This window comes from Lepidochelys kempii, chromosome 7, assembly GCF_965140285.1.
Source record: "Lepidochelys kempii isolate rLepKem1 chromosome 7, rLepKem1.hap1, whole genome shotgun sequence".
Taxonomy (NCBI): Eukaryota; Metazoa; Chordata; order Testudines; family Cheloniidae; genus Lepidochelys; species Lepidochelys kempii.
Window position 1 is genome coordinate 75,783,121 of NC_136386.1, and position 27,336 is coordinate 75,810,456.

A 27,336-nucleotide genomic window follows, 5' to 3' on the forward strand; every position below is an offset into this window, starting at 1 on the left:
AGAAAGCCCTTCCCTCCTGGGTTCAGACACAAGGAACCCAGAGATGTAGAGTGAGAAGGTGGTAGGAGCACAAACTTGTAAATAAAAGCACCAGTGGTTTCAGAACCAAGGGTCTCTGAGTGACTTTATCTGGGCCTAGCAGAGGCAGGAGCCAGGAGGGCAGCTGCACTCTGTACAGAGAAGAAGAACAAGAGTCACTGACTCTGAGGGGACAAGGCAAAGTAGTAGATGATCATGATGGTCCCATTCTGGCTTTAAAGACTGAGTATATATGCTTATTAATATAAGCTGCTTATTTCATTTTTAAGGTATTATATAATTATTTTTTGCCTGGCTTGTATACATTGATGGTTATGGAAATTAACTCTTCATATCTAAATCGGATGTGAAAATCAGTGGATTATTCTAGGTGGACTGAAAGAAAATCTGTTTTTGCAAAAGGTTCTCCTTTATGAATAGATAGGGACAATTGTCCCTGTGTTTATCAAATTCTTTCAAATATTCAGAGGACAATCATTCAGTATAAGAACGTGGTAGAGAAGCAGGGCATCTGGATTACTGATGTTTGTTTATTTTTAAAATTTCTAGGTGTTTTTGGCATGTTAAAAGTTATTTAGAAACTAAAGTTTGTAGATGTCTAATAAAAATAAAAATATCTGATGAAAGCAGTTCAACTTTATAGTGGTTATTAGAGTGAAGGTTGATCATTGAATTATAATACATCAAAAAGAACCTTGCTGTTCTATAATACCAAATTTAAAGATCATTTTTACTTTTCAGTCTGTCATTGTAGCATACTAATAATTTATTCAGGCTTTTTTTAAGTGGCATGTTCAATAAAACTTCCAGTGGCAACTTAGGATGTCATTTAAAAATATATATATTACATGTTCAATATCAACCTTAAGGACTAATATACAGTTGCAGAACGAGGAGTACTTGTGGCACCTTAGAGACTAACAAATTTATTTGAGCATGAGCTTTCGTGGGCTAAAACCCACTTCATCTGAGGCATACAGTGGAAAATACAGTGTACACACACACAGAGAACATGAAACAATGGGTGTTACCATACACACTATAACGAGAGTGATCAGTTAAGGTGAGCTATTACCAGCGGGGTGGAAGGAAGAACCCTTTTGTAGTGATGATCAAGATGGGCCATTTCCAGCAGTTGACAAGAACATGTGAGGAACAGTAGGTGGGAAAAATAAACATGGGGAAATAGTTTTACTTTGTGTAATGACCCATATACTCCCAGTCTTTATTCAAGCCTAATTTAATGGTGTCCAGTTTGCAAATTAATTCCAATTCAGCAGTCTCTCATTGGAGTCTGTTTTTGAAATTTTTTTTTTGTAATATTGTGACTTTTAGGTCTTTTAAAAGTCTATGGCTATGTTGAATTTTGATTATAGTTTCTTCCATTATTTGTTCGAAGTTTTCAGAATATTGTAAGAGTTTTGTAGCATAAAAATCAGTATACAAAAGTAACCCTTTACTGGAGGGATTCAGTTTTCAACTACTGTTTTAAAAAATGCCTTAGACACCAACAGAAGTACAATACATATCAAAAATAACAAATATTTGGAGAATTTTTCAGATACTTTATATGAAAACTTGATACTATGTTGTCTGTGTTCTGACTTTTTCAGGTGTCTATTGCAGGACAGCCAGCTGGAGTGGAGTCTGCCAGAGTTAGAATACGGGTAACTTTGTATTTCCTGGGTAACTTTGTATTTCCGTAACTCACATCTCAAAGACACTGGAGATAGAAGAAGTTGAGGGATAGGAGTGGGAAATGATGGTTCAGTTCTGAGTATTCTAGGATTGACTGGCTCTGTGTTGTGGTCCCTATGCAGATCATATCATAAAACGCAAAATTGCAAGAAAATGTCAGCAATATTCATGATGAACATTCATTTATTTGTTTAATCTTTTTAATTAGCAGATCTTAAATAATAAAACAAAATAAACATAAAGGGCTCATGAGTTGTGTGTACACATGTGTTAAAATATATTAAGAATGTTAGCATTCATGTGGACAAACTACAAAACACTGAAGTGACTCTCGTTTAGTCACCTTATGTTACCTAAACTGATTTAAAGCCTGAATTTAGTGTCAGCTATATAAACCAGATTTGATCTTGCAGTCCTTTTACTAAGAATTATGTAGTAAATTCTCCCTCTGCAGAGGTAATTTAGTTGCCTTTGATTGAATTTTAACTGTTATATGTAGGAGAAAAAGCTAATGTGATGGACTGTAGCAAAATAAATCCATCCCCACCAATTGCATTCTGTACTCATTTCCCCCATCATAATACTCAATCTCTTTTGATTTTATATGTATCTCACACAACTGTATTTTGAACCATATGGCACATTATGGACGTTTTAATGTTCTATACTTATACATACATTAAGGCTGTATGTTTGATGGCTATGATGGTTGTGACAGAAACCATGACTTATAGGACTTTTCCATAAAAAGTCATTGTTTTTCTAACCCCAGCCATCCCACTATGGAGCAAGATCCCTGCATGAATTTTCACAAATGTAGCTCAATATATGTATGTAACTATAGAAGAGTGTGGGAATGCCATGGGGTTTTTTTTGTTTTTGTTTTTGTTTTTTACTTTCTTTCTTTGCAAAAAAACCTGTGGCATTTTTGCAATTTTTCTAACCAAGTATGACATTCACACTTTTTCCCCAACAAGGTAATGAATTTTTTCTCTTTGTTTCTGATAGCAAATAACTTGCCTTGGATGATGTCACCAAACTTAAGTTTCTGTAAAGAAAGCTCAGGGGGATTGTAGATATTCTAAATGTTATCACAGCAGAGTGACAGAAAATTCTGAATTTTTATTAAAGTTGTGGTAGGCTGAGTAAATGTGATTGTGCTTCGAATACATGCTGTGATTTTTTTTTTCTCAATCTCACTCTAGGAGCTGCTTCCGTTGGTACTTATGTTTGAATTACCCATAGCTGGAATTCTCCAACCCATCCCAGATCCCAATTCTCCCACAATTCAGCATATATCACAGACTTATAACATTTCAGTTTCCTTTAAACAACGTTCTCGAATGTACGGTGCTACTGTCATTGTCAGAGGGTCACAGAATAATACTAGTGCTGTGAAGGTAATACATTTCACGAAAGTTATTCCAGATATCCTAAATGTGTAAAAACTTAGTTGCTTAAATGGTGTCTTGTTGCAATACCCTGGTTGATCAGGAAGGCATTTATTATTATAGCTTTTAACAATTTGGATGCACTGATCTTAAATGTTTTAGGGTGTTGGGTTTTTTTATAAAATAGGATTTGTGTATGTACAGAAGAACATTTTCAGTTTGAAACCTAATTTTATATGTTTACTTCAGTTTAAATTTTAAATATATCAGAGACCTTAGTCAGGCTTTAGGCGCTCTGAGAAATTATTAATATCACAAGCCAAAATTAAAAACTGCTATACCAGAGCAGGGGCCAATCTCACCTACCACCAGAAACAGCAAGTAAGCAAAAAATGTAAACCAATGAACAAACCAAATCCTAACCCCCACATACCTGAACCCTCCCCAAATGCCTGGTTAAATAGGTAGACTTGCAATATACCCTAAAGGCCAACAAATTTGGGCTATTTCAGACAAAGGGGGAAACAGTGAATTCAAAAGACATAGAAGGGGCCAATCACTCAGGACATGTTGTTAACAGACTTTTAAGCTAAAAGCAAGGGAGCTCCAGCTTGAGTACTTCTGTGGATGCTGTGGCAGTATGGCACAGAGAGAGAAGGTGGTGTCAAGTAGGTAGGTTTCAAGTCAATTAGGGCTTCATAGACCTAAACAAGGGTCAAATCTTGCAACTAGATTTGTTCAGATATACCCCTATTGACTTCAGTATGACTGCATGTGGGCACAGGTTCCCCCTGTGTGGAACCAGGGGCAGGACTGAGGCCAAGACATTAAAGGCTAGATTTTTTAAAGGTATTTAGGTGCCTAAAGATCCAGATAGGTACCCATGGGATTTTCCAAAACACCTAACTTCCTTTGAGTTCAGTGGAGTTCAGATGCAGTTCAAGATAAGTTAGCTACAGTCCAACTCTTTCTGAATTACAAGTTAACTTGATTTCAAACAGAATAGTAAATTGCTTTTTTTTTTAACATTAGTAAATCCTTTGTATGTTGCTGCTTACTTATTCTGGAATATGAAATGTGTGGTGTCTACATCAAATGTAATCTGATGAAATTCTTATTTTGTATTCACCGCTATGCAGTTTTGGTTGTTTCTCTATAATATATTTTCTCCTATTTGTCTGTAGGAAGGAACAGCCATGCTTCTGGAACACCTGGCTGGTAGTCTGGCCTCTGCAATCCCTGTGAGCACGCAGCTAGATATTGCAGCACAGCATCATCTCTTTATGATGGGTCGAAATGGCAGTAACATCAAACATATCATGCAGAGAACTGGTGCTCAGATCCACTTCCCTGACCCCAGTAACCCACAAAAGAAATCTACTGTCTACCTCCAGGGCACTATTGAGTCAGTCTGTCTTGCCAGACAATATCTCATGGTAAATATTTCAGTGACATCTGTATGAAAAATGTCAAATAACTAAAAGAAAATACCACCAGTTCTTGTGTATTTATGATTTAAATGCAAATGACTTTCTGTGCTGGAGCAGAAGAAATAATATTTATTTACATAACAGAATACTGATTGAGATTAGCGCTCATCTTCTGACAGTGTGTCTTATGAAATGGTTTCTATGAATTGTAGTTGTCTTCTATCTGATTTTCTTAATAAATGTGTTATTTATCTATCATGATAAAAGATGCATTGCCAATATGAATGACATAATTAAAATTGGTTATGATGGTGATGTTACCAATTAGAAGGCAGAAATTGAGATAAGCAGTTCTTTTCTTCCATTAATGTCCAACCACCTCTTTTTTTCCCATTGTTTTGTTAGTGTGATAAGTGAGCAGCTTTTCTGGAGCCAGTGAGAGAGGTTGCTTGGCATATGGGTGGACCAAATGATCTTTTTTAGGGCAGGTTTCCTTGGAAGTAGGAGATGATCAGATACCTTGGAGACACTTGCTTACGTCCTAGCAGGTTCTACATTCTTTAGTTTTGTGGACTACATTAGCAGTAGAACTGTCAGAAATTTTCCAGTGAAACAGTTTCTTTGGAAAATGCCAATTTGCTGGACCAAAATGTGTTTTTCTGAATCCATTACACATAAAGAAATAGACAGGCTTCCCTTGCAGCTCAGGGGGATGGCAAGCTCCTGTCACTGAGGCATGGAGCCTACCACCCCCTGGAGCCAGGAGTCTGCAGGTGGCGGACTTTTTACTCCACAACAGGAGCCCTGGTTACTGCAAGGATTCTTGGGGCTGCTAAGCTCCATAGCAGCATCCTTGGGAGAGCCCTGTCTGGAGCTGGAACTCTCAGGGCTAGCAATCCTGAGAACCCAGTCAGGCTCACTGTTATGGAGCAGCTAAGTGAAATTGACAGGAATGTTAATTTTCTATTTTGTTTCAGGAACAACATATTTCAGTGTTCTTTAAACAAAATTATTGAGGATCTCTGGTTCACCAGAAATTTGCCGTTTTTTTTCCAAATCAGAACAAAAGCAATATTGTGAATAACAATATCCCTTGCAAACCAAATCTCCCTGAGCTTTGGCCAGTTCTAATTAGCAGTACTATTTCTTTAACAAGGCTAACCATATTGGGGGGGATATTTGTTTTGTTTTTACAGGTACAATCTTAATGAGCCGCTAGTGCGGCTGACTGCGGCCTGTAGGTGGTCTTGTAATACTAAGAACAACAGTATTAGTCTCATAACAGTGACAGTTGGGGCTTAGGACTCTGATACGGTGACACAAGAGGATTTCAAGTAATTAATAGACATTTGGTTAAGGTGTTTAGTAACTGATCATTATTTCTGCAAGTGGCATATTTGTGTTAAACCTCACTGAGAATAAAATGGGTTAGGTTTTTTTAAAAGAAATAACTGATTCAACTAGCCACATCATAACAATCTCTTTAGCCACTTTTTGCATAATGTTTTCAAGTTTTACAATTAGTTATAGCTATCACTAGTGAGTTTGTTTTAAGGTTTGAATGTTAAGCTTTTAATAGTAAACATAATCTGTAGTATAGTATTCTTTATCTTTACGTTAGTCACAGTTTCTGAGTTTAATAGAGACTTCTAGGAGAGGTATGGGGTATGATCTAGAGCTGTGACTGCCAAGACTGGGTGCATTATGATTGGAGTTTGTTTGTTATCTCATGTGACAAAGAAAATTACCATATCATAGAATATCAGGGTTGGAAGGGACCTCAGGAGGTCATCTAGTCCAACCCCCTGCTCAAAGCAGGACCAATCCCCAATTAAATCATCCCAGCCAGGGCTTTGTCAAGCCTGACCTTAAAAAATTCTAAGGAAGGAGATTCTACCACCTCCCTAGGTAACTCATTCCAGTGTTTCACCACCCTCCTAGTGAAAAAGTTTTTCCTAATAGCCAACCTAAACCTCCCACACTGCAACTTGAGACCATTACTCCTTGTCCTGTCACCTTCTACCACTGAGAACAGTCTAGAACCATCCTCTTTGGAACCACCTCTCAGGTAGTTGAAAGCAGCTATCAAATCTGCCCTCATTTTTCTCTTCTGCAGACTAAACAATCCCAGTTACCTCAGCCTCTCCTCATAAGTCATGTGTTCCAGACCCCTAATCATTTTTGTTGCCCTTCGCTGGACTCTCTCCAATTTTTCCACATCCTTCTTGTAGTGTGGGCCCCAAAACTGGACACAGTACTCCAGATGAGGCCTCACCAATGTCGAATAGAGGGGAACGATCACATCCCTCGATCTGCTGGCTATGCCCCTATTTATACATCCCAAAATGCCATTGGCCTTCTTGGCAACAAGGGCACACTGTTGACTCATATCCAGCTTCTCGTCCACTGTCACCCCTAGGTCCTTTTCCGCAGAACTGCTGCCTAGCCATTTGGTCCCTAGTCTGTAGCGGTGCATTGGATTCTTCCGTCCTAAGTGCAGGACCCTGCACTTATCCTTGTTGAACCTCATCAGATTTCTTTTGGCCCAATCCTCCAATTTGTCTAGGTCCCTCTGTATCCTATCCCTACCTGCCACCGTATCTACACTCCTCCTAGTTTAGTATCATTCGCAAATTTGCTGAGAGTGCAATCCACACCATCCTCCAGATCATTTATGAAGATATTGAACAAAACCGGGCCCAGGACCGACCCTTGGGGCACTCCACTTGATAGTGGCTGCCATCTAGACATGGAGCCATTGATCACTACCTGTTGAGCCCGACAATCTAGCCAACTTTCTACCCACCTTATAGTGCATTCATCCAGCCCATACTTCTTTAACTTACTGACAAGAATACTGTGGGAGACCGTGTCAAAAGCTTTGCTAAAGTCAATAAACAATACATCCACTGCTTTCCCTTCATCCACAGAACCAGTAATCTCATCATAGAAGGCGATTAGATTAGTCAGGCATGACCTTCCCTTGGTGAATCCATGCTGACTGTTCCTGATCACTTTCCTCTTGTGTAAGTGCTTCAGGATTGATTCCTTGAGGACATGCTCCATGATTTTTCCAGGGACTGAGGTGAGGCTGACTGGCCTGTAGTTCCCAGGATCCTCCTCCTTCCCTTTTTTAAAGATGGGCACTACATTAGCCTTTTTCCAGTCATCCGGGACTTCCCCCGATCGCTGTGAGTTTTCAAAGATAATGGCCAATGGCTCTGCAATCACAGCCACCAACTCCTTTAGCACTCTCGGATGCAACGCATCCGGCCCCATGGACTTGTGCACGTCCAGCTTTTCTAAATAGTCCCTAACCACTTCTTTCTCCACAGAGGGCTGGCCACCTACTCCCCATGCTGTGTTGCCCAGCGCAGCAGTCTGGGAGCTGACCTTGTTCGTGAAGACAGAGGCAAAAAAAGCATTGAGTACATTAGCTTTTTCCACATCCTCTGTCACTAGGTTGCCTCCCTCATTCAGTAAGGGGCCCACACTTTCTTTGGCTTTCTTCTTGTTGCCAACATAGCTGAAGAAACCCTTCTTGTTACTCTTAACATCTCTTGCTAGCTGCAGCTCCAGGTGCGATTTGGCCCTCCTGATTTCATTCCTACATGCCCGAGGAACATTTTTATACTCTTCCCTGGTCATTTGTCCAATGATCAAGATCAACATATGATCAAGACTAACATACAGAAAACGTAGGAATATCACTTGTAGATGTAACCTCATTGCACTAGATAAATATATACAATTAATGAATAAAAATAAAAAATTAAGTTTGTATTAGACACATAAGTATTGCAAGCCCTTATATTACTGACTTCTAAAACCCCATGTCTGTACTGTTTTGAGCTATTTGTCCTTCCTTTACCATCCCAACATACATACTCCATCTGAACTGAGAGAGCCTCCAGAGGGAGAGTGTGTGTATGTGTGTACATGGTTGTCTGTATTATAAATAATATAATCAAAATAGTGTATTGATTCCTGAACAGACATGCTTATAAATATTGAGAGACAGCTATTCTATGTATATCATCAGTGAGCTTCAAAGTATGCTACTCCCATTGTCATTCAAGCTGAAGAAGATAGGGGAGACAGTAGTGCCCCAAAACATAAATAAGAATAACATATAAATTTTCAAATACCCTTTGCTGCATGGAGGAAAGAAACATCAGAAACTATTGAAAGGTTTTTAGAATATTGCAAAATTCAACTTTCTGGTGGTAAAACACCACTAATTTCTGTGTGCTCAGAGCTACAGGAAATCTATAGCCCTTAAGAAGTATACTGACCTAAACTGAGGAACAAATTGAGATTTAGTTTGTCCAACCTGGCATTGTTCCATATGTTTTGAAATATTTACTCATGGTTCCAATTTTGTAGCTATAACATGTTTTAAAAGCAAGCGTTACAAAAAATAAATGGACATTTTTAATAGTATGCTAGAGTCCCTATATTTGCTAGGTGATATGACAAAACTGAACATATTTTTAAAAGGAGAAACTAACAAAATATGTGTGTATGTATGTGTATATATATATATATAAAAATACACACACATTTTATATATATATAGAGAGAGAGAGATTAAAAATTAGTAGCAAGAGATATTTACTAACTTAAAAGTTTTTAATTACTTTATTTAACCTGGTCAGCTGCGTGGCATAAATAGCTGCATTCATTCCTTGGATCTTCTAAAATAAATTTCAACACAGTGTTTTTTGGCTCCTTTCAGTGGACTCAAATTTCTATATTTTTGAGACTTCTGTGGTACCAGAAGCTGTCTAGCTATAGTCAGATTTAATATTGGCTGCTTCCATGTTTCCTGGAAGCAGGCCAAATAGGTGCTGATGTTGTCTCTGAGCTAGACAATGAAACTATCTCATCCATTATTACAAAAATCATTTGATGGCAAAATATACAACAGTGTGAACTGTTTTCCCATGTAGCCACTTCTCTGAGCTTGACAATTTCTATAAGCAAACTTTACATGGCTCCCTAAAATCAACAAAGACAAAATAGGTAGCCTAAGCAAGCTTCCTGTGAACTTCTGAAGTGCATGATACTGTAAGGGATCGGCAACCTTTGACATGCCAAGTTAAGCCCCCTGGCGGGCCAGGCCGGTTTGTTTACCTGCCGCATCCACAGGTTTGGCCGATCACAGCTCCCACAGGCTGCGGTTCGCCAATGCAGGCCAATGGGGGCTGCGGGAAGCGGTGCGGGCTGATGGATGAGCTTCCAAAAGCCACGAAGAGATCAATATGCTCAACCCTTTGGGGTAGGTGATATGTATGTTTCTTTTAGGCTATAAAGATTAGATAAACTACACAGTAATATTTATAACTTTTAAAAGCAATTCACCACTCACAAAATGAAATTGAGAAACTAATATTGTGGATGTAAACTAATTATTTATATTGATTCCCATATGTGTCCAATGTACTAATTATTTAATGTGACACAAACATGGCAAACAAGATTTTAATAACATGTATTACATTCCTTTTTATAAGATGCATACATTTTGTGTATTAAAAGTTAATTTGCATTATTCTTAAATGTAAATGTTAATATAAACCTGACATTAACACAAGTTGTACACAAATTTACTCACCGAAAAGGCCATGATTTATATTGATATATAAATTGCAGGTGCCCTTAAATTCTGACTTGGAAAACCTTCCACATTCCAGATGTGTGCTAATCAGAGAACTATATCACTTTGCCACTAGCTTACACATTTTGATCTTCATGAACCTCTAGTGTCCAAATATGGCTGTTAAGATAATGTCCATATGAGAAACTGGTAAATGGCAAACCATAAAAGAAAAGCAAGTTTATATTGTGACTCAAAATAAAAACTTATTGCTATCTTGAGTTGACAGAGTTGTTTTGGTTTTTTTTAAAGAAGTCAACAGTTAAAAGCTCAGCATGTTGTCTTCTGGGGGGTTTGTTTGGTTTTTCCTATTCATCTGTCTTTTTCTCAGTATTTAGTATCACTAATCAGTAGATCAAGAAACTTAATTTCAATGACTGCATAAAATAATTTTATTTATGATCCATTTGCTCATAACATTAGAGTATTAATTTATTTTTCATATTGAAAAGTTAGTTTTGTTTCTTTAATGTCCCTCAAAGAACACTCTGGTCCATGAAAAAACCTGCTTTTTTGGGGGGGAAGCCTTCCCATTTAGCATTGGCTTCCTTCTGGTTGGGCATATTTGCTTTCTTTCCTTTTTTCCAATACCATCCCCCAGGTGTTATAAACATAACAAAACTATAGTCCAGCCACCAAATCATGTTTCACGCTTATTAAAACTTACTTCCAGATTGTAAAATTTCAATTTTGGGCTGTTTTGTTTTCTTGACTTTTAGTTGAATTTGTTTATTCAAATGCTTATTGAATAATTACATTTTTGGCTTTACAAAAACTGTTGGAAAATCCAAGTATGACATGTGCTCAGCATTTTTCTTACCACAACAAAATGGGTTATAGTGGGGATTATTGATTTGAATGTGTTATTCATGACTATGGCTTCTTCAGCCAAGTTGACTTTCTGAAGTCAATCTGTTTTAAATAGTCTTCCCAAAGTTGGTCCCCTAAAATAGTGTAGTTTTCTGTTAGCTTAAGCTTCAATTAGTTATATGGACCAACCTGTAACTTTTGACAATCTTGGATTATTATTTTGAAGCACTCTTATCTGCTTTTCATTTCTCCCGATATCCCTTTTGAACTTTGGTGAACTTGGAGGGTATTTTCTTTTATACGTTGTTAGTTATCTGAATATAATCTCTTTAAAAAAATTAAACATATGCCAGGGTTTTTTAAAAAAAAATAGGTGCCTAAATTCAGGGCTGCAAAGTCCATATTCAAGCACCTATGTGAGTAGTCAGATGTTTCAAAAGTGCTGGGCACCTACCAGGTACCAAAATAATATTTTCATAAATGAAGGGCTAGGTTTTAGGGAAATGAAGGGAATGGAGTATAAGTAGTTTGGTAGGGAAGTGCAAAGGTAGTAAAGCAAAAGAGTCAAATATGACAAAATACTATGGCCGAGATTTTCAGAAAGAGCTCTCCGTATTTATACACCTAAATAAGTGGCTTGGCTTCCTGCTTCCGCCTTCACTTTCTGCTCTAAACTGCTGAGTAGTGTAATTTTACTATGTTGAACTGCTGCTATTTTCCTGGTTGCATTGCTTGGTGGATGAAGTGATTCTTGTACAGTCTATGGAGACTTTGAAACCCTTTGGAAAGAAAATATAAATGTTTGATTATGCAGAACTGATATTGTTGGGGTGACAAATCATGTTTTCTTTCCTTTTTTGCACAGTATGCAGCACGCATTTGCTACTCTCTACATGATAATTGTTTTCTTCTCAGTGTTGTTGTATTTTAAAACCTCTTGAATTGCAGAAGTGTTGCAGCTTAATCTCTGAAAATACAGATTTAGCTACTCAGTGGTGAGGCAAAGGGAAATTTTATTAAAGATTTTACAATCCAGAGGGATTTTCTTTTTCACAGTTATAACATTCTTTTATCCCCTCACCCCAAATATGATTTGAAGATTAACAATATGACCAAATAATGGTACTGCTAACTCTTCTCTTGACAATAGTTTGTGGCAATTAGACAGTACATACTTTCAAAAGTCGATCCTTCCAACATCCTATAATTTTGGATAGTGAATGTATATAACCCATGAGTTAATCTTTGTTCACTCTGTGGTGAGATTCTTACTCAACAAAGGGTCACATCCTCTGAGGAACAAGAAAAGAAGTACTTGTGGCACCGTAGAGACTAACAAATTTATTTGAGCATAAGCTTTTGTGGGCTACAGCCCACTTCATTGGATGCATAGAATGGAACATATAGTAAGAAGATGATAGATACAGAGAACATGAAAAGGTGGAAGTAGCCATACCAACTATAGGGGGATAATTAAATATCTTCTTACTATATGTTCCATTCTGTGCATCCGATGAAGTGGGCTGTAGCCCACAAAAGCTTATGCTCAAATAAATTGGTTAGTCTCTAAGATGCCACAACTACACCTGTTCTTTTGGCGGATACAGACTAACACGGCTGCTACTCTGAAAGCTCTCTGAGTGTTGGAGTTGCAGGAGGTAATACTGATCTTGTAGAATTTCATTCTTACTATTTCAGTCATATCTGCTAAGATCTTGAGCTACATAGGAAGGAAATGTTGACTGTTGTGTTTTAGCCGATGTTGTATTTGGTACAAGGGTACTTTATCATTTGAATTTAACTTTCCAGGGTTGCCTTCCTCTTGTGCTGATGTTTGATATGAAGGAAGAAATTGAAATAGAACCACAGATTATAACTCAGCTAATGGAACAATTAGATGTCTTCATCAGCATTAAACCAAAGCCAAAACAACCAAGCAAGGTTGGTGAAAACCTAACCTATTTTTTGTAAACTATGAGGTATGTTCTCTGTACACAAAACCCCCATAACACTTTATGAAATATTGATCACTTCATTCCTGGATATTGCATTTAAAGGAGCCATTCACTGTTTTGTCTTTTCTTCACTTTGGTACTTCACTGGTGACACGACCAAATTCTGTTCTGTTCAAAGAGGTGCCCCCTTTTGATTTCAGTGAAGCTGTACACATTAAGAGCAGAATTTGGCTCATTAGCTTTAAGCTGAGTAGTTTCTAATCAAAATGCCTTTTTTCAGTGAATTACAAAAATGTCTTCAGGTTGAGTGTTCCATACTATACTAGCTCTGTTCTACAGCAGGTTTTTTTTTGTATTAAATATTTGACAAAATTTGGATCATCTGATTTGTGAGCTGTAGCTCACGAAAGCTTATGCTCAAATAAATTTGTTAGTCTCTAAAGTGCCACAAGTACTCCTTTTCTTTTTGATTTGTCTAAGTGACTGATCCTGCAAACCCTTCATAGAAGATAACGGAAGTAGTCACAACTAAAATTGCTTTTGAGTTGGTTTACAGGATTAAATCTTAAGTCACACAACTCCCTGTTATTTTTAACAATCTCTAGGCCTATTCTGATTGGCAAAAGAGAAGTCTTGGTTCATATCATTTTATACAGCGCGTAATGGTTGAATTAAGGACACCTGTCCTTTTAAACTGAGGACACCTGTCCTTAAACCTACCCAGTTCATCAGTTTCAGATCCTTGTCCAATCAATCCATTATGTATAAATGCTTGACGACAAACTGTAAAATGTCAGGTGAATGTTCCATTGTATCAGCAGCTTTCATTCTAAATGTAGGAACATTTCAAGTCAATAAAAGGGAATAATCATTTTCATTTCATACTCCTAGGCTCCTATACTGACTTCAATAGATAGCATTTAGTGCAAATAGAAGAGAGACATGTTTTTTGTTTGTTGCATGAAGCATGTCTCTTGTAAATGTAATGGGAAGCAAACATGAGACTCCTATATCTAACAACCATCTCTCTTGGCTACCCTCTATAGAGCTTGGACGCTTACAGTAGCTGTTAGAAAGAGCCAGTCCATCATCCTAGTCAGGCCATAATTATGCTTCCTAACTTTATTAGCTTCATTTAATTAAAAAAATGAACAATATTCCTGGGGAAGACTGTTTTCACTTTTAAAGATGAACAAAAACATTAAGAAAAATGTTCTAACCTTGCCACAAACTGCTGAATGCCTGAAAAAGCACTAATGGATATTGTGTTTCTGCTATTTTAAGTTGTGTTATGACTTTACTGGGGGGGGTGTCTACACTGTTTGTAGATTATACTGGCATAATTGTTCTGGCATAGCCCCATAGTGTAGAAGCAGCCAGCACTGACAGAGAAGGGGTTATCTATCTGTGTAGGAACAGCCACCTCCCCAAACAAAGTTAGCTATGTCGACAGAAGCCCTCTTCCATTGACATACCGGCACCTACGCTGGGGGTTATGTCAGCAAAGCTACGTCGGTCACTGTTGTGGTTTTTCATATCTCTGACCAGCATAGCTCTGCTGACATAACTTTTCAGTGTAGACCAAGCCTGTGGCTCTGAAGCATTATTGTAAGATTGTATAATTTCTTGAAATTATATTACACCTTCATATCAATGTTTCATTTCTTTTTTGCAGTCTGTGATTGTAAAAAGTGTCGAACGAAATGCCTTAAATATGTATGAGGCAAGGAAACGTCTCCTGGGACTTGAAAGTAATGGAGTCACCATAGCAACAAATCCATCTACAATCTCATGCCCTGTTGGCCTCTCGTGTCCTGGTTTGGACATCTTGCCCTCAGCAGGGTTAGGACTCACTGGACTTGGTATATACTTTACTCTTGCTTTATAATGTTTGAAACACAGTTCACACATATTGGGAAGTACAGGACCAGCTATACTTTTCAATTATGAGTAGCATTAGATGTTGGGAAATTCAAGGCCCACCCCTGACATTTCAGAAGTATTTGTCATTACAAACAACCTCCAATATTTTAGTAATGGATAGTGGGAATAATTTCAGTGTATCCTCTGAAAGATGGAGAAGTTTAGACATTTGAAAACTAAACTCTTTATACATTAAGTTGAATGGGTAAAGGGAGGTACTCCTTTTCAGGTAGGGTAATACGTGAGAGAGATTATAAGTCAAGTGTGGCACCCCATTTATGGCTTTGAGAGAAACCCTTATCCAAATGAACCCCCTTACTCCTGGAGGTATTATGACTTGTCAAATAGAAACTTAAGCGGTGAACAGGGAAAAGACTCCTTGACTACATGTAAGTAGTCTGCCATTTAACATTAGTTAAAGATTAGCCTTAGGTATTAGTAATATTTGTTTCTGACTGTAGTAACTAAATATTGAATGACACTGTTTCTTCAGAGATAAGGTGGATGAGGTAATATCTTTTATGTTACCAACTTCACTTGGTCCAATACAAGATATTACCTCACCCACCGTATGTCTCTAATATGCTGGGACTGACACAGCTACAACAACACTGCAAACAACTATTTCTTCACTCATATGTTGTTGGCACTTGTCTGTCAGTATAAAACCTAAGCCAGGAGTGTTTATATTTTCCATCTCTTTCTAGAAGAGAATTATTGTGCCATAAATAATCCAGGAAAATTAGCTTTTTGTGTTTAAAAGCTATAACTGCTTGATCTTTGTTCACCAAAAATATGTATAAGCTTATGTATTATGTTTTTTTCCCCCGTACTTGGGTTCTCAAACCTTCTCCATGCATGACCATCACTGACAGGAAAGGGGTCAAACAAGTCTTATTTTCTTTTGACTCACAATCCAGCAATCCTTTATGGTTGCATCCTAGAATCCATGCTTGTGTCTTGGAGTCTTGGCTTGTGCCATCTGTTTACATTTTGATGCCATGATACCAGCCTTTTACAAATTTACAAAATGTGGGAGTTTTGTGGATAAATTGTGGATATTGGATATGGTTATGTTTTTTTAGGGGTGATGAGGTTTGCTGATGGAGGGAGGCAGCATGGGTATGGCCCCTTCCTCTCTCCTTCCTCCTCCACGTTTGCACCACCCTGTGTTCCAAGGAAGGCACAGCTTAAAGACAGTGAAGAGCTGGCTGTGAGGAGGGCTGTAAAGTAGCTGTTACCTCCTCATCACCCTTAAGCAATGCTTCCCAGAAACAGCAGAGAGACATGAAAGGAAAGAGTGAGAAGCTGCTTTTGGTGGCTGTATGAGCAGCAGCAGCAGGCAGAGGCACTTAAGTACTGTAGTGGTGGGAGCCAGATTGATAGAAGGAGCAGACATTTGCCTTCCTTTTGTTTAGATTACTCCTGCAGGTCCTAGCAGCCACTGGGTTTTGGTGATTCCCCTTGCCCTATTTGCATGTGCATGCTTCAAAAATCCCTGTCCTAATTTGTGTGTATGCTCTCTCAGCAGAAATAGCACTGTAATCTTTTTAAGTATTTTAAAAATCAACACCAACACTTAATATAACCTTTAAAAAATGTTCTTTACAATTCCTATATAAACAAATGCATAATGGATATAATTGTTTTGACAGGTCTTTTAGGTCCTACTGCCTTATCTGTCAACACCTCTGCTGCTCCAAACTCTCTCTTGAATGCCCTTAATAGTTCTGTTAGTCCTCTACAGAGCCCAAGTTCAGGCACACCCAGCCCTACGTTATGGGCAACATCTCTTGCCAACACAAGTGCCACAGGTCAGTAGAAGTTAAATAGAAATGAAATTAGTTCTTAATTTTTCACTAGAAAGAAAACCGAAAAAGACAGACCCATTCATTCTTTAAAGTCTCTTACACTGAATAATTCTTTTCTTCTATTTTCTTATAAATGCATAAATATCCAAATACTATGAAGATTTTTAAACTACCATAATTATGTTATGTTGATACTAAACTGGGAGAAGTGGTAGATACGCTGGAGGGCAGGGATAGGATACAGAGGGACCTAGACGAATTGGAGGATTGGGCCAAAAGAAATCTGATGAGGTTCAATAAGGATAAGTGCAGGGTCCTGCACTTAGGACGGAAGAACCCAATGCACAGCTACAGACTAGGGACCGAATGGCTAGGCAGCAGTTCTGCGGAAAAGGACCTAGGGGTGACAGTGGACGAGAAGCTGGATATGAGCCAGCAGTGTGCCCTTGTTGCCAAGAAGGCCAATGGCATTTTGGGATGTATAAGTAGGGGCATAGCGAGCAGATCGAGGGACGTGATCGTTTCCCTCTATTCGACATTGGTGAGGCCTAATCTGGAGTACTGTGTCCAGTTTTGGGCCCCACACTACAAGAAGGATGTGGATAAATTGGAGAGAGTCCAGCAAAGGGCAACAAAAATGATTAGGGGTCGGGAACACATGAGTTATGAGGAGAGGCTGAGGGAACTGGGATTGTTTAGTCTGCAGAAGAGAAGAATGAGGGGGGATTTGCTAGCTGCTTTCAACTACCTGAGAGGTAGTTCCAGAGAGGATGGTTCTAGACTATTCTCAGTGGTGGAAGAGGACAGGACAAGGAGTAATGGTCTCAAGTTGCAGTGTGGGAGGTTTAGGTTGGATATTAGGAAAAACTTTTTCACTAGGAGGGTGGTGAAACACTGGAATGCGTTGCCTAGGGAGGTGGTGGAATCTCCTTCCTTAAAAGTTTTTAAGGTCAGGGTTGACAAAGCCCTGGCTGGGATGATTTAATTGGGTATGGGTCCTGCTTTTGAGCAGGGGGTTGGACTAGATGACCTCCTGAGGTCCGTTCCAACCCTGATATTCTATGATTCTATGTTTTTATAATGTCACATGCAACTTTGAAGGTTTTTAAAAAAAAAATGGGGAAAACATCTTATCCAAAGTGTTGGATCGTGCACTAAGTAATTGGGTTTGGTTGGTCATTTTCAACATAATTGTAATTCAAAGGTTTTATATAAAATTCAGCTTTTATTAAGCCTGATGTACTCAATATGTCAGTGAACCAGAATATGGCTTCATTTTTGTTACAGGTTTTTCTGCTATACCACATCTGATGATACCATCTACTGCCCAAGCCGCTTTAACTAGTATTCTACTATCTGGAGTGCCTAATTATAGTCAGAACACTCCATCACCCCCCCCTGGCTTGACTCCCGTTGACATTCATGTCAATGGCATGCAATCTGAGAACAAAAAGGGTTCAACTTCTTTAAACGGTCATGTAAAGGTAAGTGGCGTGATGTTCGGTCTGGACAAGATGATCTCGGTTTGCAATGAGCTTCCTCTGAAAAAACTCTAGGAAAAAAACTTTGCTTTCAGCCATTGTGACTCTTTAAGATCATTTATTTCAAATTGTAATTAAAATGCTCATAAAATGTAACTTGAAAAACATTAAGCCAAATTATCCCACCTAGATCCAAATAAGAATCTTCCGCCTGCCTTAAATAAATCAGAAACCAAGATTTATTTAAACGTGTTCTTCTCATAATTTCAGACATCAAATATCAAGTATGCTGCACTATCTGCCTCATCACTAGGAGAAAATGTGTTGAGCACAAACCACAGTGATTCATCAAGGCAGACAAATAGTCATAGCACCTCAGAACAAGTGACCACCAAGTCAAATACAGCGGAAGGTAAGTTTTTGCATTTGACCTGTGTTCTTCTGGCTGGTAATGGTATTAGTTTGACAGTGTTTGTGCATTTTAGAGACAAATTGTGAAAGGTAAGATTAATTTTTGAGCCAGCATTTTATTCTCAGCCACATTGGAGAAAAGCATGCCCCCTCCCCAAATACATGTTGTCCAATGGATTACGTATTGTCTGCACATAATAGTTGCACCACTTTAACTATACTGGTAGTTAAAGCTAGAGTGGATGCAGCTAGACTGGTATAAATTGGCTTACACCATATATAGTTTATTCCCATGTGGGAAGGGGAATAAGCTCTGTCAGTGTAAGCACATTTGTAGTCGTATAAGTGCATCCATGCACAGATATAACCATAGCAGTTAAAAACTCACCCCCTTAACCTACATAGTTCTACCATTACTAAAACTGTTCTGTAGACTAGGCCTAACAGACATTGAATCATGGAACTTTTTGTGTGTGAGCGTCTGGTAAAACCTCATTTGAAATGCTGCATACGATTCCAGTCAAGCCTGTTCAAGAAGGATAAGTTCAGACTGGAACACGTGCAGGGCTACTGGGATGATCGGGGAGTGGAGAGCCTACCTTAAGAGAGGAGAATAAAAGAGCTTGTCTTGTTTAGCCTAGCAAAACAAAGGCTGGCAGGGGATATGACTTCCCTTTCCAAATACTTCAAGAGGGCAACATTAGGAAGGGAGAATAGCTATTTCAGCTAATGGAAAATATTGGCACAAGAATAAATATGTATAAACTGGCCATAAATAAATTTAGGCTAGAAATTAAAAAGTTTCTAACCATCAGTGGAGTGAGGTTCTGGAACAGAATTCCAATAGTAGTAGGGGGGTGAACAACCTAATTAGTGTTAAGGTAGAGTTTGATAAATTCATGACAAGGATTATAGGGCAGGGTTACTTGTGATAGTGGTGGGGGACAGAGACTGGATTTGATGACCCAAGAGATCCTGGCCAGTTGGCTGTTCCTGTTTCAATGATTTAATTGATTAATTTAGTTCTTTAGTTCTTACTAAATTAATTTAGTAACTTTCCATTTAAAAAAAAATCCACTCTTTAAAAAAAAGCTATTAAACAAGATTGTGGCGACAGGCTACATTTCTCTCCAGTGAATACTGAGGTCACGCAAAGCTAGTCTGTTCTCTTTTGTTAGGTTCATGGTCATCCTAATAATGACTTGACTTAAAATGTATATACACCAGTAAAAAAGAAAAATATTTGAGTAGTGAGAATTTAAACCCAAGATATTTGTGTGTTGTTCATTGCAAAAGCAGTACTAGTTTCCAGTGGAGAAATTTTCAACTTGACATTTGGGCTAAGATTTTAAATAGTAACTGGTGATTTTTGGGTGCCTCAATTTTTGATTGCCCAGCTCAAAATACCTTAAAAGCTTCTGGATTTTTAGAAAGTGGTGAGTATCCAGCTTCTGAAAATCATTCCCCTTAAGGTGTTTCAGACTGGTCCCAGAAACTGAAGTCATCCAAAATCACTAGTGACTTTCAACCTTAGGTAACTGGAAAACATATCCCTTAGTTTTATAGTACACATACTATGTGAATGTATGCTCCTAATTCTTTATGCATATATGAAGTATAGTTGTGTGCTTTCTAACTTTGAGAACATTAGTACATCTTTAAATGCTAGCCCTTTATATGCCTTTCCATGTGAAATAGTTTTAATTCTATGCAAATTATTGCTACTGATTTTCTAAATATACTGTACAGCAATGGTATTGGTATATGAAAGGGTTTTATTTTACAGCTCTTTTTTCTTGGTCTTGTAGGCTGCAATGATGCTTTTGTAGAAGTGGGCATGCCAAGAAGTCCATCACATTCAGCAAATGCCAGTGATCTGAAGCAAATGATGAGTTCTTCCAAACAGTCCTGTACTAAGAGGCAAACAGTAGAATTACTGCAAGGAACCAAAAACTCTCACTTACAGTATGTTACATTCACGAGTGTAGAATCATAGAATTTAGAGATGGACTATAATATTTAGCATGTTCTTTGGGCTGAGATGCATGGTTCATTCATTGATGAATATTGGAGAATTGGTTTAAATCAGATTTATTTTTTAACTATATTTAATTTAATAAACTATTTGTTTTATAACAGTCCCTTTAAGTTGTTGATATTGTAAACATTTTTGACATCTAAGAATTCCTCCCTCTCCATCTGCCTACCAGAAGTCCTTGCTTTCTTGAAGACTGGCTTCTCTGAGGAGCTTTTTGTACATTTAGTTCTGTAATATTTTGTGTGTGTTTTGTAATACCAATAGATTTTCATAGCTCACTTTTTAATTTGCTGTGACAAATACCGTGCTTGAGATTTGTTTTCTTAGTAAAAAATAATCGTCAGGAAATACTGTTACATTTTAAAAGCTTGAATAAAGACAAAGTTTAAAAACAGAAAATTAACAATGGAAAAAATCTTTTGAATAATTTTTCCAATGCAGGAATATTCCTTAGTACCCGTATATTGTTTAGTGTTTTCTCCAGTGTATTTTTAAATTACTTAAATGGGTTTTCAAACACTTCTCTTTAGAATCTAGTCATAATAGACGTCACAGTTAGGAAATAATTAGGGCTGCCGATTAATCGCAGTTAACTCACGCAATTGACTCAAAAAAATTAATCACACTGTTAAACAATAGAATACCAATAGAAATTTATTAAATATTTTTGGATGTTTTTCTGCTTTTCAAATTATATTGATTTCAGTTACAACACAGAATATAAAGTATACAGTGCTCATTTTGTATTATTTTTATTACAAATATTTGCACTGTAAAAATGATAAAAGAAATAGTATTTTTCAATTCACCTCATATAAGTACTGTAGTGCAATCTCTTTATCGTGAAAGTGCAACTTACAAATGTAGGTGGGTATTTTTTTGTTACATCACTGCACTCAAAAACAAAGCAATGTAAAACTTTTTTGCAGTGCTACTCAAAATGGTGGTCTGCGGACTGGTGCCAGTCCGCGAGCCATTGGCTGCCGGTCTGCCCGCCCATTGGGGAAAAAAATTGCTGATCCCCCACATCAGATAGCTTGAGAAGCACTGCTTTAGAGCCTACAAGTCCACTCAGTCCTACTTCTTTTTCAACCACTCGGTAAGAGAAACAAGTTTGTTTAAATTTATGGGAGATAATGCTGCCCACTTCTTAATTACAATGTCACCTGAAAGTGAGAACAGGTGTTCACATGGACATGTTGTAGCTGGCATTGCAAGATATTTACATGTCCAATGCATTAAAGATTTTTTGCCTCTTCATGCTTCAGCCATTGTTCCAGAGGACATGCTTCCATTCTGATGACACTCGTTAAAAAAATAATGCATTAATAAAATTTGTGACTGAACTCCTCAGGGGAGAATTGTATGTCTCCTGCTGTGTTTTATCTGCATTCTGCCATATATTTCCTGTTATAACAGTCTCAGATGATGACCCAGCACATGTTGTTCATTTTATGAACACTTTCACTGTAAATTTGACAAAATGCAAAAAAGATACCAATGTGAAATTTCTAAAGATAGCTAGAGCACTCAACCCAAGATTTAAGAATCTGAAGTGCTTTTCAAAATCTGAGATGGGTGAGGACCATGCTTTCAGAAGTCTTAAAAGAGCAACACTCTGGTGCGGAAACTACAAAACCCAAACCACCGAAAAAGAAAATCAACCTTCTGCTGGCATCTGATTCAGATGATGAAAATGAACATGTGTCAGCCCATACTGCTTTGGATCGTTATCGAGCAGAACCTGTCATCAGCATGGATGCATTTCTTCTGGAATGGTGGTTCAAGCATCAAGGGATATATGAATCTTTAGCGCATCTGGCATGTAAATATTTTGCGATACCAGCTGCAACAGTGCCATGCAAGTGCCCTTTCTCCCTTTTAGGTGACATTGTAAACAAGAAGCGGGCAGCATTATCTCCTGCTAATTGTAACCAAAGTTGTTAGTCTGTGAGATTGGCTGAACAAGAAGTAGGACTGATTGGACTTGTATGCTCTAAAGTTTTACATTGTTTTATTTTTTTAATGCAGGGGTTTTTGTACATAATTCTACATTTGTAAGTTCAACTTTCATGATAAAGAGATTGCACTACAGTACTTGTATAAGGTGAATTGAATAATACTATTTTGTTTTTTTACAGTGCAAATATTTGTAATAAAAATAAATATGAAGTGAGCACTGTACACTTTATATTCTGTATTGTAATTGAAATCAATATATTTTGACAATGTAGAAAACATCCAAAAATATTTAAGTAAATGATAGCTATTATTAACAGTGCAATTCATTGCGATAAATTTTTTAAATCACTTGACAGCCCTCGAAATAATTCCCTCATTCAGCCTAAATTTTAATTTTCTCAGCTTATTTATTTTGATTTATAATGATAGTTGCCTCCACCCAGTAGTCTCAGTATATATATCTCATTCTAGTTACACAGCTTTGGAACTTCCTGGACAATTCCTCCTGATCAAATTCAAGTATCTAGACTTACTAATTTTAAATATAAATGTTTGTTTGTTTTAGTATTCAGAAGCCAGGCAGTCTATCTGGGGTACTTTTCTTATTAGGCATTCTTTAGAAATCTAAAGTACAATTGCTTTTGTGTTCCTCAAAGTAAGTGGAAGACTATAGCTGAAGTTTGTAGAGAAAAGTTGATAATACCAGATGCTTTTGTAAGTAAGTGGGACTGAAGTTATAAAGAGTAACTTGCCTTGCTTCCTATCGCAATTCACTTTATTGACCATAAGCTGCAAGGCATTTCGGTTTTCTAGGAAGAAGGCGGAACTTGGAGCATTTTCTAAGGCTTCACTTGAAACTCTCTCTTTTTGGCAATTCAGGGAATTTCAAGTTTAATTTTGATTCTACTGAGGGTGAGTTAGATCAACAAAAATATCTGAATTGGAGAAAAAATGGAATCTGCTGGGGAAACTATTAATGAAATCCCAGAAAAACATGTAGCCATGGAAAATAAAGAAGTGAGCGTGAAGACACATTATCTTTAGTTAACACAGCAACACGTGTGTCTGAAAAGAACAGTTGATGCCTTAGAAAAAGTTTCTTAAAAATGTAATGTTTGTGTACTGGTTTTTCTTCAGATTTACTATCAACTTTCTAGCGAGAGTAGTTCATTTATTCATTGCACTGAATGCTCATTGTTTAAAACAAAGAGTAGTGATTGAAACCATTACAGATAATTCTGAAGAACAACTGCCTTTACTTTTTCAGCACCACAGAGAGATTGCTTTCTGATTCTGAGCTGAGTGCTTCTGAAAGTCCCGTTGCCGATAAAAAAGCTCCTGGTAGTGAACGAGCAGCGGAGAGGGCAGCAGCTGCCCAACAGAATTCTGAAAGAGTGCGCCTTGTTCCACAGTCGTCATATGTAAATATGCAGGTACCTATTGATACACCCAAATCTAATGCATTGTTACCATTGATAAATGTCCAATGCAATGAAGTGACTGGCTTTCCTGGCTACATGACTTTGTCAATGTTTGGATTGTAGACAAAAGCATTGAACAGTGTTACCCCCTTCAATTTCCTCCCACAGCATGGTGCATTTGCAAACTGATAATGTAAAGCATAAATATGAGCTTACATCTAATGTTAGATAAAGACAAATTAAACTGTATCTAGGAATATGAGAAGAGGCAGAAGTTGAAGTTATCTTTCTTCTCTCCAACCCTTCTCTCAGTTCTTTTAGGCTGAATCCAGTTACCAGTTGATTATAAGAGGCATTGCCTGATAATAGCAAAAAACTGTATGTGTATAAAATGTTCTTTAGACTTTCCTTGTGGAGGTTTCTAGGCTTTTTTGGGCGTGTGTGGATTTTAGATATTTTGTGACATGATTTGATGGAGAGAATTATGCAGCCTTCTCAAGTAGGCAATCAAATACATTTGTGACTTTTATAGAACTTTCCTATCTAATTGGATTTATCCAATCACATTCATGTATATGCACTCCAAAGGAAGTATTAAAGAGCAACAAAACCTGCTATTCAAACACAAAAATCTCCTGAACATTCTTTTAAAAATTCTGATGAAAGAAAAGAATAAATGTAATACAAATATAAGCAGGGAATAAACTTAATTTCATAGAAATGTGGGTCTGGAAGAGACATGAAGAGGAGGTCATCTAGTACATATCCCTTGCTGAGTAAGAATTAAGTATATGTAGACCATCTCTACAGATGCTTGTCTAACCTGTTCTTTAAAACATCCAGTTACAGGGATTGTACAACCTCACAAGATAATCTGTTCCAATAATTAACTATCTTGACAGTTAGAAAGATTTTCCTAATATCTAAGCTAAATCTCTCTTGTTTGCTCTGTGTGTGTGGACACGCATGTAAAAATGTTATGGCTTTGAGAAGAGACATGTTGTTCATAGAAGTGCTACTTGAGACTTTTCATAAGACATGTCAACATGCATTTGTTTCTTTGTCTGTTAGTGAAGTCTTGCCTTCGGCTTTTGTCTACACAGGGTCATTGTACATGTGTTTTGTCTACACAGGGTCACCAGCAGAGCTATATTGGTATAATTATACTGTTATAGTTATGCTTGTGTAACTCCCTGTGTGGACACCCTTATTCCAGAATAAGAGTGTCTTTTTCCAGTTTAGTTTATTTCACTTTGAAAGTGGTATAAGGCAAAATGGAAAAAAGCTGTCTTATACCAGAATAATTGTGTCCGCACAGGGGTTATACTGGCATAAAGTTAGCAGTGTTGTCATACCAGTATAGTTCTTCTGGTAAATTTCTCTCTATAGATGAGCCCTTTACATAGGCCTCTGTGGCAAATAGATAGTCAATCACTGGTTGAGATTCAAAGCGTTCACCTTTACCATGACCAAAGTTCTAGTCTTCCAAGGGGAAAAAATATCTTTGGATCATTCCAAAGCCCTGCACAACATCAGATATCCCCTTACTAATCAGACTCTGCAAAATAATACCTTTTGTAATGCATATTTGTGTGAACAGATTTACTGCTCTGTAATGGAAAGAACAAGTGTAATTTACTAAAGAATTAGCATCCAAAAATTAGAAACATTTTTATTACTCTTATTATAATGAGCAGTATAATGACATGTTTTCCTGTACTACATCAAGATATTTATCTGAATAAGAGAATTTAAAATGAAGATGGAAAAGAATCTAATCTGCAAAGGGTATAGTCCAGAGAACTTTGTGCAGAAAATTACTACTTAGTGTACTTGTTTAATTATTGTTTTCCTATTATAATTCTGACTTGTTTCCTCTAGAGTTTTAAATACTTCGTCAACATACAATTCAAAAAAAAATCTCAAGTAATGCCTTGTAAAAATGCTACCTATGCAGACTTCACATACTGCTACAACTCACATGAAAGTGGGAGAGAATAATTTACAGTACTAATTAGCTAGTTTTGAATGAATGTTTTATGTATGTCAGGCTTTCATTGGACTAATGTTACATTATTGTGCGGTGCTTAACGTTCTTCCTAGATGAATTCATGGACCATGATCAGAATATTTGTTTTTAGAAAGAGCTGTGCACAGGAATGACATTTACTTAGAGCAGCAATTAAGACATTTTCTGTCTCTTTAATTTTTAGGCATTTGACTATGAACAAAAGAAGCTATTAGCAACCAAAGGTATGTGAAGAAACAGTGACTTCTAACATGCATCTATTTGTCAGTACACTGGTCAAATGATTTTTCTGAGGTTCAGTTTTGCAGTTTTTATATGTTTTTAGCTAAAATGAAAAGTTCATAAGTACAATGAACTCAATGTATTTCTGTCAAATGTATTTTGTGGATATTTTGATACTAGTTTATAGAATATTATTAGTACAAATTCAGAAGTTATATGGTAGTTACATTATTAGTAGTTTATAGACTGCTAGTAACTCTATAGATCTGAAACCTTCTGGTATTTGTAATAACCTTGGGGATAAATTAGTATCAGACTAATTTTAACAAGCACATTGCAACTCATTTGGAAAATGGTTGCTTTTTTCTTTAAACATCATGGACCTGATTCTCTTCACTTCCTTCCGTACAGTGTTTACTACTCTCTAGCTTCAATAGACTTACTGCTGTCTTACAGTGGTTTAAGAAAGGGTGGGAATCAGGCCCCACTGGGGATCTGAGATGCTGAGAATGTACTGTTCTGTGGGTTAATGTGATCCATTTGTGTCCAGAATGTCAGTATTTGGCCTGAAAGATGCATTTATCTGTCAATGCACTGAGCTTAATGCTTATAAATGTCTTTTTCTTCATATTTTTTAAGCTATGTTAAAGAAGCCTGTTGTAACAGAAGTGAGAACTCCAACAAATACATGGAGTGGCCTAGGATTCTCCAAATCTATGCCTGCAGAAACAATCAAGGAACTAAGAAGAGCTAATCATGTATCATACAAGCCGTCTATGACCACTACGTATGAAGTATGTAAAATTACAGAACATTTTAAATATGTTTTCAGTAAATTGCATAGGCATGTCTTAAATTTCAATGTTTATATGTTTGTAAAAGGCAATCTTGTAAATAAGATTCTTAACAGCATTAGTGCTTGAAGATACCGCATAATCTCTTCCAGCAAAAAGCTCCTTGTATCTGGGAATGCTGGGAATATCAAGTCCATCCATAGAATAATGGGAATTCCATTGTTAATCTTCAGTTTTTAAAAAAAATCTGTTCCCAACAATT

The 27,336-nt window shown here is 37.2% G+C and overlaps 1 protein-coding gene across 2 annotated transcripts in view; it reads left to right on the forward strand.

The window, feature by feature from the left end:
- The window catches only part of BICC1 (BicC family RNA binding protein 1), a 224,202-nt gene that overhangs the window by 182,340 nt on the left and 14,526 nt on the right, over nt 1-27,336 (forward strand). For both annotated transcript variants that reach the window (XM_073353366.2, XM_073353367.2), the window contains 12 exons: nt 1,653-1,706; nt 2,943-3,137; nt 4,313-4,564; nt 12,837-12,968; nt 14,658-14,844; nt 16,561-16,719; nt 18,004-18,200; nt 18,468-18,609; nt 20,417-20,573; nt 23,876-24,041; nt 26,243-26,282; nt 26,920-27,074. In XM_073353366.2, coding sequence (XP_073209467.1) covers nt 1,653-1,706; nt 2,943-3,137; nt 4,313-4,564; nt 12,837-12,968; nt 14,658-14,844; nt 16,561-16,719; nt 18,004-18,200; nt 18,468-18,609; nt 20,417-20,573; nt 23,876-24,041; nt 26,243-26,282; nt 26,920-27,074 — 1,836 coding nt within the window. The remainder of the gene's footprint in view (nt 1-1,652; nt 1,707-2,942; nt 3,138-4,312; nt 4,565-12,836; nt 12,969-14,657; nt 14,845-16,560; nt 16,720-18,003; nt 18,201-18,467; nt 18,610-20,416; nt 20,574-23,875; nt 24,042-26,242; nt 26,283-26,919; nt 27,075-27,336) is intronic.